This window comes from Delphinapterus leucas, unplaced genomic scaffold (assembly GCF_059928025.1).
Source record: "Delphinapterus leucas isolate spDelLeu-1000000601 "Yukka" unplaced genomic scaffold, BTC_Dleu_Yukka2 spDelLeu_asBTCV2_sq25, whole genome shotgun sequence".
Classification (NCBI taxonomy): Eukaryota; Metazoa; Chordata; class Mammalia; order Artiodactyla; family Monodontidae; genus Delphinapterus; species Delphinapterus leucas.
In genome coordinates this window covers 14,533,718-14,551,939 of record NW_028322234.1, presented here as the reverse complement: position 1 = coordinate 14,551,939, position 18,222 = coordinate 14,533,718, and the positions used below count along the sequence as shown (strand labels likewise).

Sequence of the window (18,222 nt, the reverse complement as noted above, 5' to 3'; positions counted from 1 at the left end):
AAACCTACAACCCCAGCCTAATCATGAAAAAACAAAACCAAGTTGGGGAGCATTCTTCAAAATGCCTAGCTAGTATAATTCAAAAACATCAAGGTCATGAAAGATAAGACTAAGAAATTGTCACAGATGGAAGGAGGCAAAAAAGGAGACACAACCACTAAACGCAAGGTAGGGTCCTGGATGGATTCCAGAACAGAAACGGGGAAATCCAAATGAAGCCTAGTAACAGGAAGTACTGCACTAATGTTAATGTCTTTGTTTTGATCACGCACGGTGGTCATGTAAGATGTTAACACGAGGGGCAGCTGGATGTGGGGTATAGAGGAACTCTCTGTATGATCTTTGCAACTCTTCTGTGTTTCTAAAGTTATTTCAGAATTAAAAGTTAAAAAAAAATTCGTGACGATGAGCCAGTCCTTCCTGGTTGGGTTACTCAAGACACCTTTATGCACACTTGGAGCAACTTGGGTTTGCAAAGCGACCTCTTTCTTTGACTGTGAACGTTATGGAACCTAAAGACATATCAAGTCCTTCCAATAAAATCTTGTGTCCAAACTGAGATGTGCAGTAAGTGTAAAGCCAAATTTCAAAGACTTAGTATTTTTTAAAAGGAATATAAAACAGCTTGCTAATATTAAAATACTGACTACACATGTTGAAATGCTAATATTTTGGATATATTGGGTTAAATAAGTTACAGTACTAAAATTAATTTCACCTGTTTCTTGTAACCTTTTTTAACGTGGCCACTAAAAAGTTTCGAGTTACATACGTGGCTTACATATTTCTACTGGACAGCCAGGGCACAAGATATAATTCACTTGTTGGAACAAGAAGGGCTTCAAGGACCTCAGGACACTTCTGGGACAACGAGCAGATATCAAGGGAGCATTTCAGCAAGACTCTGTTCATTCAGTTGGTCCTAGGATACTTTACTCATCCTGGACACGCTGTCTTGTCCAGGCATGCTCTCTCAGACCACAACCAACACCCCAGATCATTTTCCAAAGGAACAACTTAGCCACAGCTCGTAGGGTTTTCTGGGTCACATGTGATCAGAGGGTGACCATCTGGATCCCCCTGGACGAGCTCAAGCTCCCAACCCAGAGAAGTTCACATCACACATTCATTCTGCCCAGCAAATTCTGTCAGCATCTAAAAACGGGCGCCAATCCAGGATTCCCAAAGAACTCTTACAACTCAACAACCAAAAAAACTACCCAATTCAAAACTGGGCAAAGGACATGAACAGACATGTCTTCAAAGACGATATACAAATGGCCAAAAAGCACATGAAAAGATGCTCGGCATCGTTAGGTACTAGGGAAATGCAAATCAAAACCACAATGAGATGCACTTCACACCCACTAGAGATTGTGTGAGGGTTATAGGAGCTATTTGTAAAATGCCTAACACAGCCCCTGGCCTATTATCATTCAATACTTTTCTCCCAAGTATAAAATTATCTGAGGTGTAACAATATTATAAGTAATATTGCTCAATAGTTATTATATCTCCATAAGTGTAGAAGCAGCATATGACCAAATTCAACACTCGTATGTGATAAAAACGCTCAACAAACTAGAAATAGAAGCCACAGATGAAAAGCCCACAGCAAACATCACACTCAACAGTGAAAGACTGAAAGCTTTCCTCTAAGATCAGGAACAAGGCAAGGATGCCCGCTTTCACCACTTTTATACAACACCTAGGAAGTAATAGCCAGAGCATTAGGCAAGAAAAAGAAAAAAAAAAGGAAGAAAAGAAGAGAGGCATACAAATTGGAAAGGAGGAAGTAAAATTACCTCTTATTGAAGATGACATAATCTTACACATAGAAAATCCTAGATTACACACACAGACACAAAACTGTTAGAACTAATAAATTAGCAAAGTTACAAGATACAAAATCAACACACAAAAAACAATCAGCTGCAGTTCTATACACTAACAACGAACAATGTGAAAAGGAAATTAAGAAAACAATTCCGCCTACAACAGCATCAAAAAGAATAAAATACTTAGAGATTAACCAAGGAAGTAAAGATTTGTACAATGAAAACTATAAAACATTGCCGAAAGAAGTTAGACATAAATGAAAAAATATTCCATGCTCATGAATTCAGAAGACTTCGTATTGTTAAAATGTCAAACTCCCTAAAGTAATCTAGGGATTCAATGCAATCCCGATCAAAATACCACTGACAGGGCTTCCCTGGTGGCGCAGTGGTTGAGAGTCCGCCTGCCGATGCAGGGGACACGGGTTTGTGCCCCGGTCCGGGAAGATCCCACATGCCGTGGAGTGGCTGGGCCCGTGAGCCATGGCCGCTGAGCCTGCGCGTCCAGAGCCTGTGCTCCGCAACAGGAGAGGCCGCAACGGGAGAGGCCACAACGGTGAGAGGCCCGCGTACCGCAAAAAAAAAAAAAAAAAAAAATACCATTGATATTTTTTTTTTGCAGAAATATAAAAATTTACCCTAAAATTCATATGGAACTTCAAGGGACCTCAAATAGCCAAAAAAATCTTTAAAAATAAGAATAAACTTGGAAAACTCACACTTCCTGACTTCAAAATTTACTACAAAATAAACCCACACATTTATGGTCAATTAATCTATGACAAAGGAGGCAAGCATATACAATGGAGAGAAGACAGTCTCTTCAATTAAGTGATGCTGGGAAAACTGGAGAGCTACATGTGAAAGAATGAAATTAGAACATTCTGTAACACCACATACAAAAATAAACTCAAAATGGATTAAAGACCTAAATGTAAGACTGTAAACCATAAAACTCCTAGAGGAAAACAGGCTGAACACTCTTTAACATAAACTGTAGCAATATTTTTTTGATGTCTCCTGAAGCAAAGGAAATAATAGCAAAACTAAACAAATGGGACCTAATTAAACTTAAAAGCTATTGCACAACGAAGGAAGCCATCGACGAAGACAATCTACTGAATGGGAGAAGATATTTGCAAATGGTATGACTGATAAGGGGTTAATAGCCAAAATACATAAATAGCTCATACCACTCAACATCAGAAAAACAAACAACTCAATTAAAAAATGGGCAGAAGACCTGAGTGGACATTTTTCCAAAGGGGACATGCAGATGGCCAACAGGCACAGGAAAAGGTGCTCAACAACATTAATCATCAGAGAAAGGCAAATTAAAACCACAATGAGGTAGCACCTCACCCATCAGAATGGCTATCATCAAAAAGAACACAAATAACAAACGCTGGCAACAATGTGAAGAAAAGGGAACACTTGTGCACTGTCGGTGGGAATGTAACTTGGTACAGCTGCTGTGGAAAACAGAATGGAGGTTTCCTAAAAAACTAAAAATAGAACTTCCATATGACCCAGCAATTCCACTCCTGGGTATATATCTGAAAAAAAAAAATAAAAACACTAATTTGAAAAGATACGGCAGCAGTATTTACAACTGCCAAGATACGGAAGCAACCTAAGTGTCCATCAACAGACGAATGGATAAAGAAGATGTGGTATACACACACACACACACACACACACACACACACACACACACACACACCATGGAATACTACTCAACCATAAAAAAGAATAAAATTTTGCCATTTGCAACAACATGGATGGACTTGGAGGGTATTATGCTAAATGAAATAAGACAAACACTGTATGATACTACTCATATGTGGAATCTGAAAAATAAAACAAACTAGTGAATATAACAAAAAGGAAACAGACTCACAGATATAGAGAACAAACTAGTGGTTACCAGTAAGGAGAGTGAAGAGGGGAGGGGCAAGATAGGGGTGGGGGTTAAGAGGTACAAAACAAGCTATGAAGATACATTATACAACACAGGAAAAACAGCCAATACTTTATAATAACTATAAATGGAGTGTAACCTTTAAAAATTGTGAATCATTATGTTGTACACTTGTAACTTATTTAATATTGTACATCAACTATACTTCAATTAAAAAAAAATTTTTTTTAAACACTACAAAGCTATGGTAATTGAAATAGTGTGGTACTGGGCATAAAGACAGATATACGGACCAATGAAATAGACTAGAAAGCCCAGAAATAAACCCTCATATATGTGGTCAAATGATTTTCAACAGGGCATCAAGACCATTCAACGGGAAAATAACAGTCTTCTCAACAAATGGTGTTAGGAAAACTGGATATCCACGTCCAAAAGAATGAAGTTCAACCCTTACCTAACACTGTATCCGAAAATTCATTCAATATGGACCAAACACCTAAATGTAAGAGCCAAAGCTATAAAATTCTTAAAAGAAAACATAGGGCAAAAGCTTCACAATACTGGATTTGATAATGATTTCTTGGATATGACACCAAAGGTACAGGCAAGAAAAGGAGAAATAGACAAACTGGACTTCATGAAAATTAAAAACGTTTATTCATCAAAGTACGTGACCAACAGAGTGAAAAGGCAACCTACAGAAAGGAAGAAAATACTTACAAATCATATATGTGATAATGGATTATTACCCAAAATATATAGAGAACTCATAAAACTCAACAACAAAACAAAACCAAACAACCCAATTCAAAAATAGGCAAAGGACTCAAATAGATATCTTTCCAAAGAAGATATACAAATGCCCAATAAGCCCATGAAAAGATGCTCACATCACTAATCATTAGAAGCAGCAAATCAAAACCACAATGAAGGAATCCCCGGGCGGTCCAGTTGTTAGGACGTGCTGCATTCATGGCCGAGGGCCTGGGTTCAGTCCCTGGTCGGGGAACTAAGATCCCACGAGCCGTGCAGTGTGGCCAACAACAACAACAACCACAAGGAGATACCACCTCACACATTACTATTGATGCTATCAAAAAAAAAAAAAAAAAAGAGAGAGAGAAAGCAACAAGTGTTGACAAGGATGTGGAGAAACTGGAACCCTTCTGCACCATTGGTGAGAATGTAAAATGGTACAGCTGCTGTGGAAAACAGCACGGTGGTTCCTCAAAATATTAAAATAGATTTACTATATCTATAATCCAGCAATTCTACTTCTGGGTATGTATCCAAAAGAACTGAAAGCCCACAACACTGTAAATCAACTATACTTCAATAAAAAAATTAAAAGAATTGAAAGCATGGTCTCAAAGAGATATTTGTATACTCATGTTCACAGCAGCATTATTCCCAGTAGCTAAAACACAGAAGCAACCCAAGTGTCCAAGATAGATGAATGGATAAGCAAAATGTGGTATATCCATACAATGGAATATCGTTCAGCCTTAAAAAGGAATAAACAATGACACACACTACAATGTGGATGAACCCTGAAAACGTTGTGAATACAAAGGAAAAATATTGTATGATTTCACTCACGTGAAGTACCCATAATAGGCAAATTCACAGAGACAGAAAGTAGAATAGAGGACTGAGGGTAGGAGAGGTTATTATTTAATTGGTACAGTTTTATTTGGGATGATCAAAAAGTTCTGGAAACAGATAGCAGTGATGGCTGCACAGCACTCTGCATATTCTTTTTTTTTTTTTTTTACTTTTTTGGTGAATTTTTTATTGTGATAAAATATATGTAACATAATACTTAACATTTTAACCATTTTCAAGTGTACAATTCAGTGGCATTAAGTATATTCACGATGTTGTGCACCCACTGTCACTATCCATTTCCAGAAATTTCTCATCGTCCAAAACGAAAACTCTGTACCCATTAAACATAACTCCCCCAGTCCCTGGTAACCACTATTCTACTTTCTGTCTCTGTGAATTTGCCTATTCTAGATACTTTATACATAATATTTGGCCTTTTGTGTCTGGCTTATTTCACATCGTGTGTATTCTTAATGCCACTGAATTATACATCTAAAAATGGCTGAAATGATAAATATTATGTTACAGACACAGATACACCACGAGCCACACATGACAAAATCAAGCTGAGCTACATCACAATCAAGAACTTCTGCTCTTTGCAGAACACTAAGAGACTGAGAGACTGAAAAGACAAGCCATAGATGAAGAGGATATCTGCAAAAGGAAGGTTTGATAAAGGACTGATATCCGCAATATCACTATTATACAATCAATATATTATACACTCTATCACAGTTATACACTCAATAGTAACAAAATAGACATCCCAATTTTTAAAAATGGTCAGACACTTTGAACAGACACCTCATCAAAGAAGTTAAAGGCAAATAAGCTATGAAAATACGCTCAATGCCACAAATTAGGGAAAAGTCCAGAACCAGATGGTTTCACTGGTAAACGCTACCAAGCATTCTAAGAATTAACAACAATTCTACTCAAACTTTTCCAAAAATAGAAGAGGAAGGAACACTGCCTAACACATTCTATGAAGTCAGAATTATTACCCTGATACCACAGCCAGGCAAAAATACAAGAAAACTACTCATCAATATTCCTTGTGAATATAAAATTCTCAAAAAAATACTAGCAAACCGAATCCAACAGCACATTAAAAAAGATTATACACATAACCAAGTGGAAACTTATCCCAGGAATGCAGGAATGGTTCAATCATCGTAATATACATTAATAAAGGAAAAAAACCCACATGATTATCTCAACAGAGGCAGAAAAAGTGTTTGAAAAAATGTTATGCCCTTTCATGAAAACACTCAGTAAACTAGGAATAAAACTAGGAATAAAACAGCCAGACAAAAATACCACAAGAAAACTACTGATCAATATTCCTTGTGAATATAAAATTCTCAAAAAAATACTAGCAAACCAAGTCCAACAGCACATTAAAAAAGATTATATACATAACCAAGTGGAAATTTATCCCAGGAATGCAGGAATGGTTCAATCATTGTAATATACCACATTAATAAAATAAAGGAAAAAAACCCACATGATTATCTCAACAGAGGCAGAAAGTGTTTGAAAAAATGTTATGCCCTTTCATGAAAACACTCAGTAAACCAGTAATAAAAGGGGACTTCCTTAACCTGATAGAGGGCATTTATGAAAAAAACCACTGCTAACATCATACTCAGTGGTAAAAGACTGAACATTTTCCCTCAAAGATCAGGAACAAACTAAGAAAGACCACTTTCATCATTACTATTCAACACTGTATTGAAGTCCTAGCCAGATCAATGAGGCAAGAAAAAGAAAAAAGGCATCCAAACTGAGAAGAAAAAAGTAAAACTATCTCCATTTGCAGGTATCTTTTACGTAGAAAATCCCAAAGAAGCCACAAAAAATTACTAAAGATAATAAACAGATTCAGTAAAGTTGCAGGATACAAGATCAACACACACAAAAATCAGTTATGTTTCTATATACCAGCAATGAACATTCCAAAAGGAAATTAAGGAAACAATTCCATTTACAATAGCATGCAACAGAGTAAAATATCTAGGAATAAATTTAACCAAGAAAGTAAAATACTTGTACACTGCAAAGTACAAAATGTTTCTGAAAGAAATTAAAGAAGACCTAATCAAACAAAAAGACATCCGTGTTCTTGGATTGGAAGACTTCAATATTGTTACGACGGTAATGTCTCCAAAGTATTTACAGATTCAATGCAATCTGTATCAAAATTTCAGTGGCCTTTTTTGCAAAAATGGAAAAGCCAAGTGTCAAATTCATATGTAATCCCAAGAGGCCCACAAAAACCAAAACCATATTAAAAAAAACAAAAACCCCCAAAGTTGGAGGACCCACATATCCTGATTTCAAAACTTTCTACAGAACTACAGTAATCAAAACAGTATGGTACTAGTATAAGGGCAGACATAAAGACCAATGGAATAGAGAGTCCAGAAATAAAACCAACCATACATGGCTAATTGATATTCAACAAGGATGCTAAAGCCATTCCACAGGGGAAAACAATCTCTTCAACAAATGGTGCGGGGACAACGGAACGATCACACGCAGAAGAATGAAGTTAGACCCTACCTCATCCCACACACAAAAATTAACTCAAAATCGGTCAACTATCTAAATATAAGAACTAAAACTATAAAACTAGTACAGGGAAACATAGGGGTAAATCTTCATGACCTCAGATTTGGCAATGGAGTCTGAGATTTGACACCAAAAGTGTAACAGAAGAAGAAAAGTAGATAACTTGAGCTTCATAAAAATTAAAAACTTCTGTGTATCAAAGAACATTATCAGAATGTGATAAAAACCCAAAGAATGGCAGAAAACATTTGCAGATCACACATGCGATAAGAGTTTAATACCCAGAATATATTAAAAACTCTTACAACAATTAAAAAAATAAATATTTAAAAAAATGGGCGAAAGATGTATACAGCCATTTCTCCAAAGATACATATATGGCCAACAGCAGGTGAGATGTTCAACACCACTGTCATTAAGGAATGCAAATCAAAACCTCAACGTGATACCACTTCACATCCACTTCGATGGCTACCACAAAACAAAAACAGGAAATAACAAGCACTGTTGAGGATGGGGAGAAATAGGAACTCTCCTACATTGCTGGTGGGAATATGTAGAGAAGAGTTTGCCAGGTCCTCAAAAAAGTTAAACACAGAATTACCACATGACCCAGCAATTCCACTTCTAGGCATACGCTCCACAGAACTGGAGACTGGAACGCAAACATGTACGCGTCCACGCACGTCCACAGCAGCATGAGTCACAGCAGCGAGCAGGCGGAAACAGCCCAGACGTCTACAAACAGATGACTGGATAAACAAACTGTGGCAGAGTGGATCTTCAATATTCGTGCGTTCCCTGTTTCTGTATTCAGCTAGTCACTAAAATTACCTATAAACCCAAAATCAGTCCTCGTGGCTTTCATGTCCACTTGCAGACAGGCACCGCGTGGTGAGAAAGCAGCTGGCTGCAGGCTCGTCCCCGGCTGCTGTGAAACAAGCTGCACTCGGCCTTCCTGTGCAGTTCTCACACTGAACGAGTGGCCTTTTCACCACGTATGTAGTGCCATTTTTACCAAATTTTTGTGCTTCTGCCATCTGAAATGGCCCCACACACAGTGCTGAAGTGCTGTCTAGGGTTCCCAAGCCCAGGAGGGCTGTGATGTGCCTTACAGAGAAAATATGTCTGCTGGACAAGCTTGGTTCAGGCATGAATGATGGTGCTTGGGCTGTGAGTTCAATGTTAATGAATCAACAGTGTACAGTAAATAAGGAGGTTTCAAACAGAAGCACTCAGGAAACAAGGTTATGCATCCACCAGTTGACAAAACTGTGACCAGAGGCTCGCAGGAACTTAACCCTTTAGGCCCCCTGTAGCAACCGTTCAGTTTTCACTAACTCAATGTTCCTGGTGACCTTACAGAGAGCATAGCTATTTCGAGTAACGAGAATCGACTGTATATACGTGTGTATCTCCATACCGTGGAATATTTCATTCAGCCATAAAAAGGAATGAAGTACTGGCACATGCTACAACTTGAATGAACCTTGAAAACACTATGCTAAGTGAAAGAAGCCACTCACAAAAAGACACATGTTGTATGATTCGTTTTGTATGAAATACCCAGAATAGGCAAATCCATAGACGGAAAGCAGATTAGAGGCTCCCAGAGATGAGGGTCGGGGGGACGAGTGGCTGCATAACATTATGAACACATTAAATGCCACTGAACTGTACACTGTAAAACGCTTAACTGCACGTTACGTGAATTTCACCTCAATAAAAATTTTATTTTACAATTGTGGCATCATAGAAAGATATTTGGCATTTGTCCTCAGTTCCCGGTCTTGGAATTTCCTGAGTGACGGGGTGACAGGAGCATCTTTTGTTCTAACAAGGCGGCTCTTGGTGGGTCCCTAGATGGTTTCAGGATGGGACTGGTCCCCAGAAAGACCAAGTCTTGATTAGAAGCTCATCCCCCCTCCCAGCCTCTCCAAGCTCCGGGGAGGGGGAGGGCTGGAGATTGAGTCAGTCAGCAGTGGCCAATGACTGACTCATGCCTACACAACGAAGCCTCCATAAAACCCCTAAACATGGGGTTCGGAGACCTCAGGGAGGGCAGGTGAGCGTGGAGGTGCCAGGAGGGCGGTGCATGGAAGGAGAGGCCCCAGAAGCCCACTCCTGCCCACACCAGGCCCTCTGCCTCTCTCCCACCTGGCTGTTCCTGAATTACATCCCATACACTAAACCGGAAACAGGGAGTAAAATGCTGATCGGAGTTTTGTGAGCTGTTCCAGCAAATTCCAGAACCTGAGGGGGTTGTGGGAACCCCCGATGAATAGCTGATCCATCAGAAGTACAGGAGGCGCAGCGCAGACCTGTGGCTGTCGTCTGAACTGGGGACAGCCCTGTGGGGCTGACCCCTGACCTGCAGGTCTGCGCTAATTCAAGTGGCTAGTGTCAGAAGCGAACTGAACTGCTGGGCACTCCAGTGGTTCTGGAGAATCAGAGCCGGAGGAGACGTGCTGGGAAGGACACCGTGCATTTGGAGTCAGAAGCATGTGAGTTAAAACCGCTCAACAGACGTCCTCGGTGGCGCAGTAGCTAAAGACTCCACGCTCCCAATGCAGGGGGCCCGGTTTCCACCCCTGGTCAGGGAATTAGGTCCCACGTGCCGCAACTAAGAGCCCATGTGCGGCAACTAAAGATCCCACGTGCCACAACTAAGACCCAGCGCAGCCACATAAATAAATAAATAAATATTTAAAAAGTATTAAAAAAAAGAAGACACAGAGATTACTTTTATTAAGTCAGACAGACCCACCCCCCACACTGCTTCTTTTTTTCGCTTGGGGGAAAGGAGGGCTTTATCTGTAAAAGAACATCCTGCCAACAGGTCAAACGGAACGTGGCCTCAGATAAGTTTTAGCGCCAAACACCACGTAACACAGAATTTCTCCAGCTAGTGCCACTGAGGTCACGCTCACACGAGAAAACATCCCGCGTCTGAGAAAGTGTCCTTTCTGCTCTGGGTGCAGATCCCCCCACTGTCCGGAGAGGCCACATGTCATCCTGGGGCCTGAAGGCCTCAGAGGTCGCCTGCTCCACTCACCCTGCTCACCCAGGCGGACCCAGCAGTGACATCAACGACACACGTGGATGAAGCCCTTACTCTGTGCTGGGTACTGGGCCACACGCTAGCTTCCATCACTCCGAATCTTCCCAACAGCCTGAGCAGCAGACACAATTAGGAACCCATCTCGCGGACAGAGAAACTGGGGCCAAGAGAAGTGGGCTGTCCACAGTTGCCCCACCTCTTCTTAGCAGGACAAAGACCAGCTCACCTTACTGACAGCTGGACAGTAAGGCAGGGCTGAAAGCCAACGGCAGCCCTTGCCTATGGCAGGGGGGGAAAGTCACCAGCAGACGCTCTCACGATGTCCCTGGTTCACATGCATCCCACGCCTACAGAAGCTGCTTTTGCCATGAACTGGCACTCACTTTTCCACACACGTCCCTCAACAGGGACCCACATTTAGACAACAGCTGTACCATACAATACATAAAACAATACTGTCCCTGTCACCCAGAAGCAAGTAAACAACAGAATTCATGAGGAGCTGTCATCCCGGGTCACGCCTGTCTCGGGTATTGAAGCAATGGGTGCGCATGTGTGAACACACGCTCTGCTGGTCCAAACCCCAGCTCCGCCAATCATGGTGCAGCCCTGCCCACACAACTGGGCATCCAGGTGCCCCTTCATCCAGACTGGGGAGATCACCATCCTCTGGGGCCTGTCCGGATACTAAGTAATAAGCACCGCTCAGCAGAGCGCCTGGCACAGCACACGCACCCCACAGGACCCGTGACAGGACCTGCACCCCTTCCCGCGATGGGCCTTGCAGCGCAGGGCTGCCCGCTACAGCCCTGAGGGCAACGCCCCCACCAGGAACAGAGGATTCTAGTGACAGGACGCAGGGCACAGGAGAGCACCCAGCACTTATCCTGAGAAAGGGCTCACGGGGCCACGCCGGACCCAGCACCCAACCCTGCAGATACCAAGGCACCCGCAGTTCAGCGCTCCCTCCCAATGGACTCGCTCTGTCTCCCCAACCACCCAGAGGGGCTACAATCAGCATCCCGTTTGCACAGCCTCCCCACGGGGGGCCCCGGGACTCACCCCAGCACTGGCACCCCGCCCCACATGGACGCCCCCTTCTCCACGCTCCCGGGGCCGCAGGAGGCCTCCCTGAGCATGGTCCCTAAGCTGCAGGGCACCAGCCCCCTCAGGGTGCAGTATCCATCCCCCACCCGTGCGGACAGGCTGGGCTCTCCTCTCAACAGTGGCCAGTCACCGGGACTCTCGGGCCTCGACGCCCAGAGAGCCTCGGGATGACCCACAGGCCCCGCCGCCAAATCCCGCTGAGCCGCACCCGCTGAGATGTCCCTTGGTGCTCAGGGGGCTGTGGGTGCCCACCTGAGCTCCACCCCAGAGGCCTCTGACGCCACGGGCTCTCAGAGCAAGGGGCTCGTTAAGTGAGTGGTGGCACCCTCGGGCCCCCCAGGGGGATGTCCTTCCTGAAAGATGGCAGAGCCGCCCACAGCCAGTCTAGCTGGACTTGTGGAGAAGCAGCAGCCAGCCGGCCACCTTGGAGCCAGCGAAGGTCACTGCTGGCCGCTTGGTGGCACCTGTGAGGATCAGCAGAGGCACGCTGCCAGGGAGGCAACTGTTAAATGTTGGTTACTGGGCTTAAAAAAAAAAAAAAGCTATGGCCTGAATGTGTCCCCCGCCAATTCCTATGCTGACTCCCACCCCCCACGTGATGGTGCTGGGAGGGTCTTAAGTCACGAGAATGGAGCCCTCAGGAATGGGATTAACACTTCCAGAAAGAGCCCCTAGGCCCCTCGCCGCTTCCACCCTGTGAAGGCACAGCTAGAAGCCTGTGACCCAGAGGACGGAGGACAGCCCTCACCCGACCACGGCGGCACCCGATCCCAGACTTCCAGCCATCAGGACGCTGAGCAAACAATTTCTGTTGTTTATGAGCCGTCCAGTCTGTAGTATTTTGTTACAGCAGCCTGAACGGTCTATGGCTATTTCTATTTTTTCATTGTAAATGTTTAGAAAATACATATGGGGAGAAATAATACAAAACCCCGCTGTGATCCTGCCACCCAGATTACCTTTGTTAACATCTTGCATGTATATAATTCCTTTTTTCTATAAATGACACACATATAACTTGCTTTCCTCATTCAACAACATTAAAAGCTCTTTCCCCCAAGGTCATCAAAGATTCTGTTCAGAAGATGCATAAGTGCATCCAACCAACAGCCCACTGTCAGACGTCTAATAACTTCCAGTTCTTCGCCCCTCCTCCCGCGAGGTGACAACCCCTCTAGGACAGGCCACAGACTCTGGCCCCGCCCCAACACGTGGCAGCTGAGCCGGGGACCCTGCCACTTTCAGGATGACTTATGGCGACATGCCCCGGTACTCCCCCACCTGCTGCCGCAACGTGCCCTGCTCCCCAGCCCTGCCACCACGGGAGGGATGCGCGCGACGCTCCTCCCGTGGGCGCCCAACATGCAGTCTCTGCTACACATGCCAACATCCACCCTGTCACCCGGCGCTGCCGGTCCCACTGGCCCTTGTGTGAGCTGTGCATCCTCCTTACCGCTACCCGGGCTCCTACCTTGTTCTTGAAGTACACCTCGATGGGCATGATGAAGCCTGCGTAACCCGACTCCTCCACTTTGTAGGGGGGCTCCTTGCACACTGAAAAGAAAGGGAAAACCGCTGTCAGCACTAGGAGGCCAGCTCCCCCAGCGTGGGAAACCCCAGGCCCTGTTCCATGTCAAAGGGGTCAAGAGGAAGAGAAGCAGCGGAGCAGTAGAAAGGTGACCCCGTGGTGCCAGGGTGGGAGAGCGCTGGGGAAGGGGCACGAGACCAGCTACGGCAGTGCAGCCAGCACCGGCCACGGGCCACACAGGTTCAACCGACTGAGGGCAGCACAGCAGTGCGGCTCAGCGAGGTGCCGGGCCAGGGGGCCCCTGGTCTCCCAGCAGGGCAGGCACTCTGCTGTACCCTCCTCCTGCCATCACCCACTCAAACATGGACACTGAGGCCCCGCTTGGGGCCAGGGACATGGACCCCAGGAGATGGAGATGGAGATGGCCCGGTCCCAGCAGGGGCTCGCCTGGGTCCCACCTCAGCACCTAAGCAAAGCATTCCCAGGTGACGAGTGATGAGAGAGGGAGGGAGGGGGAGAAAGAAACTAAGAAGAACAGTAAAATAGAGGTAAAACAATCTCCCGCAGTCTCACCCTCCAGGATGAACTGTCAATGTTTTGACAGGTATGCTGTCATTATGCAAGTAACGTGACAATATTGTTCTCCCGCATGTAAGAAAAAAAAAATCAGAACTGTACAGATCAAATCCCCCTTGTCCTCCACCCCCCCCTCTCCTGAGGCAACCAGACCGGGAGATAGGAAAAAATCCTGCCAACGATTAAAACCTTTACACACGTATGTCTGTACTGTAATTCTTAAGGGGGCCAGAAATTGCCAGAAAACAGTGCATTGGAACATAATGAAACATGACTTTTTAGGGCTTCCCTGGTGGCGCAGTGGTTGAGAGTCTGCCTGCCAATGCAGGGGACACGGGTTCGAGCCCTGGTCTGGGAAGATCCCACATGCAGCGTAGCAACTGGGCCCGTGAGCCACAACTACTGAGCCTGCGTGTCTGGAGCTTGTGCTCCGCAACAAGAGAGGCCGCAACAGTGAGAGGCCCGCGCACCGCGATGAAGAGTGGCCCCCGCTTGGCGCAACTAGAGAAAGCCCTCGCACAGAAACAAAGACCTAACACAGCCAAAAATAAATAAATTAATTAATTTTAAAAAAGAAACATGACTTTTTAAAAATTAAAACCTCGTAAGATTTTTCTTAAAAAAAATCATTTAAAATATCATATACCTCAAATATCTCACGTGTCTCATCTATCTGCGCAAACAAAACTGGTGAGGGGGTGGGTTTAGAGTAACTGGGGACCCTCAAGGCCAGGGCTGGCTGGACAGCCTTGCACAGGACCCCGTTCTGCAAACCATAGGGGCGGGGCTCCAGCGAGCTGCGCGGACTGGCGGGTAAGCCGGCCCCAGGGGCTCCCCCTGCCCCTGCGCCAGCCACCTGCCCTCCAAGCCCAGCTCCCGCTCCCCCCACGCCCCCCAGGAGGGCTCAGCCTGCGCTTCAGGCTCCAGTCCCCACAGACCGGGGCTTGAGGCGTGCTCACCTGGACGGACTTCCCTGCCAGGGGCGAGTGGGGCCGTCCCGACCGGGCCGTAGGACCCACCGCCCCTGCAGCATAGCCTCCCGTGGGGGCAGCAGTAGCCCGGCTGCCTCGGCTGAGCGCCCTGAGCACTGTCACCTGACCTCGGGGCCTGCACAGAGTCATTACTGCTACCAAACGCTGCACTCGCTCATTCGTGCATGCGCTCCACCACTATCCGCGCCTGACGATGTCAGGTGCCCAGCTGACGCCAGAGGCCAAGGGGACACCTCTGGTCCCCAGGAGTAAGCTCTGTCACCTTCAGTCTGACGGCCAGCCCACCTGGAAGTAAGGAGTGCCCCTGCCTGCAGGCTGGGTCAATGGGCGGTGGCCCAGGCAGCCCGGGGACACTGTGGGGTCGACCTCGGCCCCAAATCCCTATTTGAGCCAGCTCCTACTCTGCTGCTCCTCGGAGAGCCTCCTGGCGGTGCTGGCTGGGCATGCCCGAAGCAGCCCGCCCCAAGACACCTCCTCGTTCCCTCTGAAGCCCGCGGCTCCCGGCGTCGTGCAGGTCAGGGCCCCAGCTGTCCACCGCTCCCCCGAGGATGCCTCAGCCCCTCCTGCCCCTACAGCTCGCCCGCCACCAAGCGCTGTGAAGGCCACCTCCAAACATCTCTGGGCTGCACCCCGCTGCCTGGCGCCCTGAGCCTCCGCTCCAGCCCCTCACCAGCCCGCCTGCCTCAGGCTTGCTCCCAGGCCTCTTCTGCAGGGGTCGCGGGAAGGACCCCTCTGAATCACAGATCTGTGTCCCCTGACGGCTCCTCACTGCCCTCAGGACCAACTTCCAGCCACTCCAGGGGGCCTGCACGGGGCTCCATGCCCTCCAGGCTCATCTCTCACCAGCCCTGCCACGCTGCCCCTCTCAGATCACAGACCACTTCCTCCGGGACCCCTTCACTGAGCAGCAGCCCCCGTCCCCCATCAAGTTCCAGGCTGCGGTTCCCTCCTCCGGCCCCGAGCGTCCTGTATCACTGGGTCTCAGCACTCCTTGTGCTTACTGTCTCCACCTTCCTCAATCCTACACGAGCTCCGGTTCATGCAGTGTGACACCCCCAGAGCCAGCACCATGGCCAGGCCTTTTGGAAACATTCACTACGTATCTGTCAAATACTGCTGAGCGGGCCACATGTCACACCTCTGTCAGGTCATCTACTGAAGGGAGAGGCCTGTCCAGGGACAGGAAGAAATGTGGGCAGGGAGGCCAGGTCACGGCCCGCCTCTCCCCGAGTCTCTCGATCCTGTTTGAGCAGACTGAGGGGGGGTTTCTCCACCTGCACGAACCCTGCCCGCCTAGTGCCCAAGCCCCCCCACTGTGAGCGTCCTGCAGTCTGCCTCATGTGCCCCGGCCTCGCACAGGGCCGGGCACCTGCTTGCTTGCTGAATTAACCTGCATCCAGGAAGGAAAGAGGAAGCAGAGAGGAAGGGTGGCCTGTTCTTGCTGCACAATCTCCCAGCAGAGGAGGGAGGGGCCGGGGACCTGCCTGCACCCTCCACCCCAATGTCCATCTCCCCCCACCCACTCCCAGTCTGAATCCCCTCAGCCATGAAGGCCCGAGTCAGGGCCCCCTCCCGCAGGGACAGCCCTGGCTTCCCTCGGCCTCTGACCCCCAGGTCACTTACTTCCACTCATGTCACCTCTGATCTTCATCTCTCTACCAGACGACAAACCCCTTCAGGGAAGGGACCCTGCTTTGCATTTCTCAATCCCTCTCTAAAGGCCTCTCGGAGGACGGGCACTCCCAGGCTGAAAACCACCTTATCCGTTCAGAGACGGGGCACAGGGGCCAGAGTACAGGCTTCCAGACGTGGGAGGCCGAGCAGACGCCACCGGCCTGCCTGCCGTCCCACCTGAGGGCCCATGGCAAGCAAAGTGAGGCCAGGAGGAAACCAAATAATGCCGGGAGAGTAACGGGGAGGGAGGCGATGTGAGCAGTCAAGAACTTTCTGGAAGGCAGAAAGTGGGTGAGAGCATGCCGGGCAAGCAAACAGGAAGAGGAAGCTGCAGCCGGGGACATGGCACAGGCGCTGCAGGGGGGGCCTGAGCCCCGGGAGGCCTGGGCTAGGGCATCCGCAGGTGCAGTGGGGGGCGGGGGTGGGGAGCGGGTGGCTAGGGGTTTTTCTTGGGGTGATGAAAACGTTCTGGAATGAGAGAGGTGATGGTTGAGCCACTGTATGAACACAATAGACACGAGGATCGTACACATTAAGGGTGAATTTTATCATGTGTGACTCATACCTCAGTAAAGCAGTTATTAAAAAAAAAAAAAAAAAGCCAAACAGAGCGGCTGTGACTGGAACAACAGCCCTGGGTATCCCTCCTGCGACCTTCCCCCAGCCCACCCCCTGAGTCAGGCCCTTCTCATTCAGGAAATTGGGGGACCCACGTCCCTAACCAGAAACCGCTGGTAAAGCGAACCCATCCTGCCCTGAACAGAGCACTCGGTAAGAGTTCCCACTTGGAGGAAAGAGGCCAAAGAAACAGGAATACTTTGGGGACCACAAGAGAACTTGGGAAAAGGAAAACAAAAACAAAAACAAAAACCTAGAGTCAATGCCCTCAGATGCAAGACTTGCTCAACAAATGAAAACAAAATACTTTTAAAAAGGAAAATTAGAGAGTAAGAAAGGGCTCTTAGACCTTAGTACAAATATAGTACTTACAATTTTTTAATTCAACAGAAAGACCAGAAAATAAAGCCGATGGAATCTCCCAGAATGTAGAGCAAAAAGACATTTTTTTTAAAGGGTGAAAGGTGCAAAAACAACTCAGCAGATTAAACAAATGTCAACAGCAGCTAATATTCATAAAGCTCCTACGGTATGCCAGGCAGTATTCTCAGCACTTAACACATTTAACTCATTTAATCCTCGCAACAACACTGTGAGGCAGCTGCAGTTGTTCCCATTTTACAGATGAAAAGACTTAAACATAGAGAAGTTATGTAATAAGCATCCTAGAATGCGAAAAAAGAAATTAAATAGGTGGAAAGAAATTGTCAAAGAAATAG

General features: G+C 46.7%; 1 protein-coding gene across 5 annotated transcripts in view; it reads right to left on the bottom strand.

Annotated features, from left to right (window-relative positions):
• MLLT1 (MLLT1 super elongation complex subunit) overlaps positions 1-18,222 on the bottom strand; it is a 64,968-nt gene that overhangs the window by 33,379 nt on the left and 13,367 nt on the right. For 4 of the 5 annotated variants that reach the window (XM_089905573.1, XM_022557053.2, XM_089905576.1 and 1 more), the window contains exon 3: positions 13,587-13,669. In XM_089905573.1, coding sequence (XP_089761699.1) covers positions 13,587-13,669 — 83 coding nt within the window. Of the gene's footprint in view, positions 1-13,586; positions 13,670-16,834; positions 17,209-18,222 lie in introns of those variants that run through there. The other variant, XM_089905577.1, reaches the window with a different exon arrangement.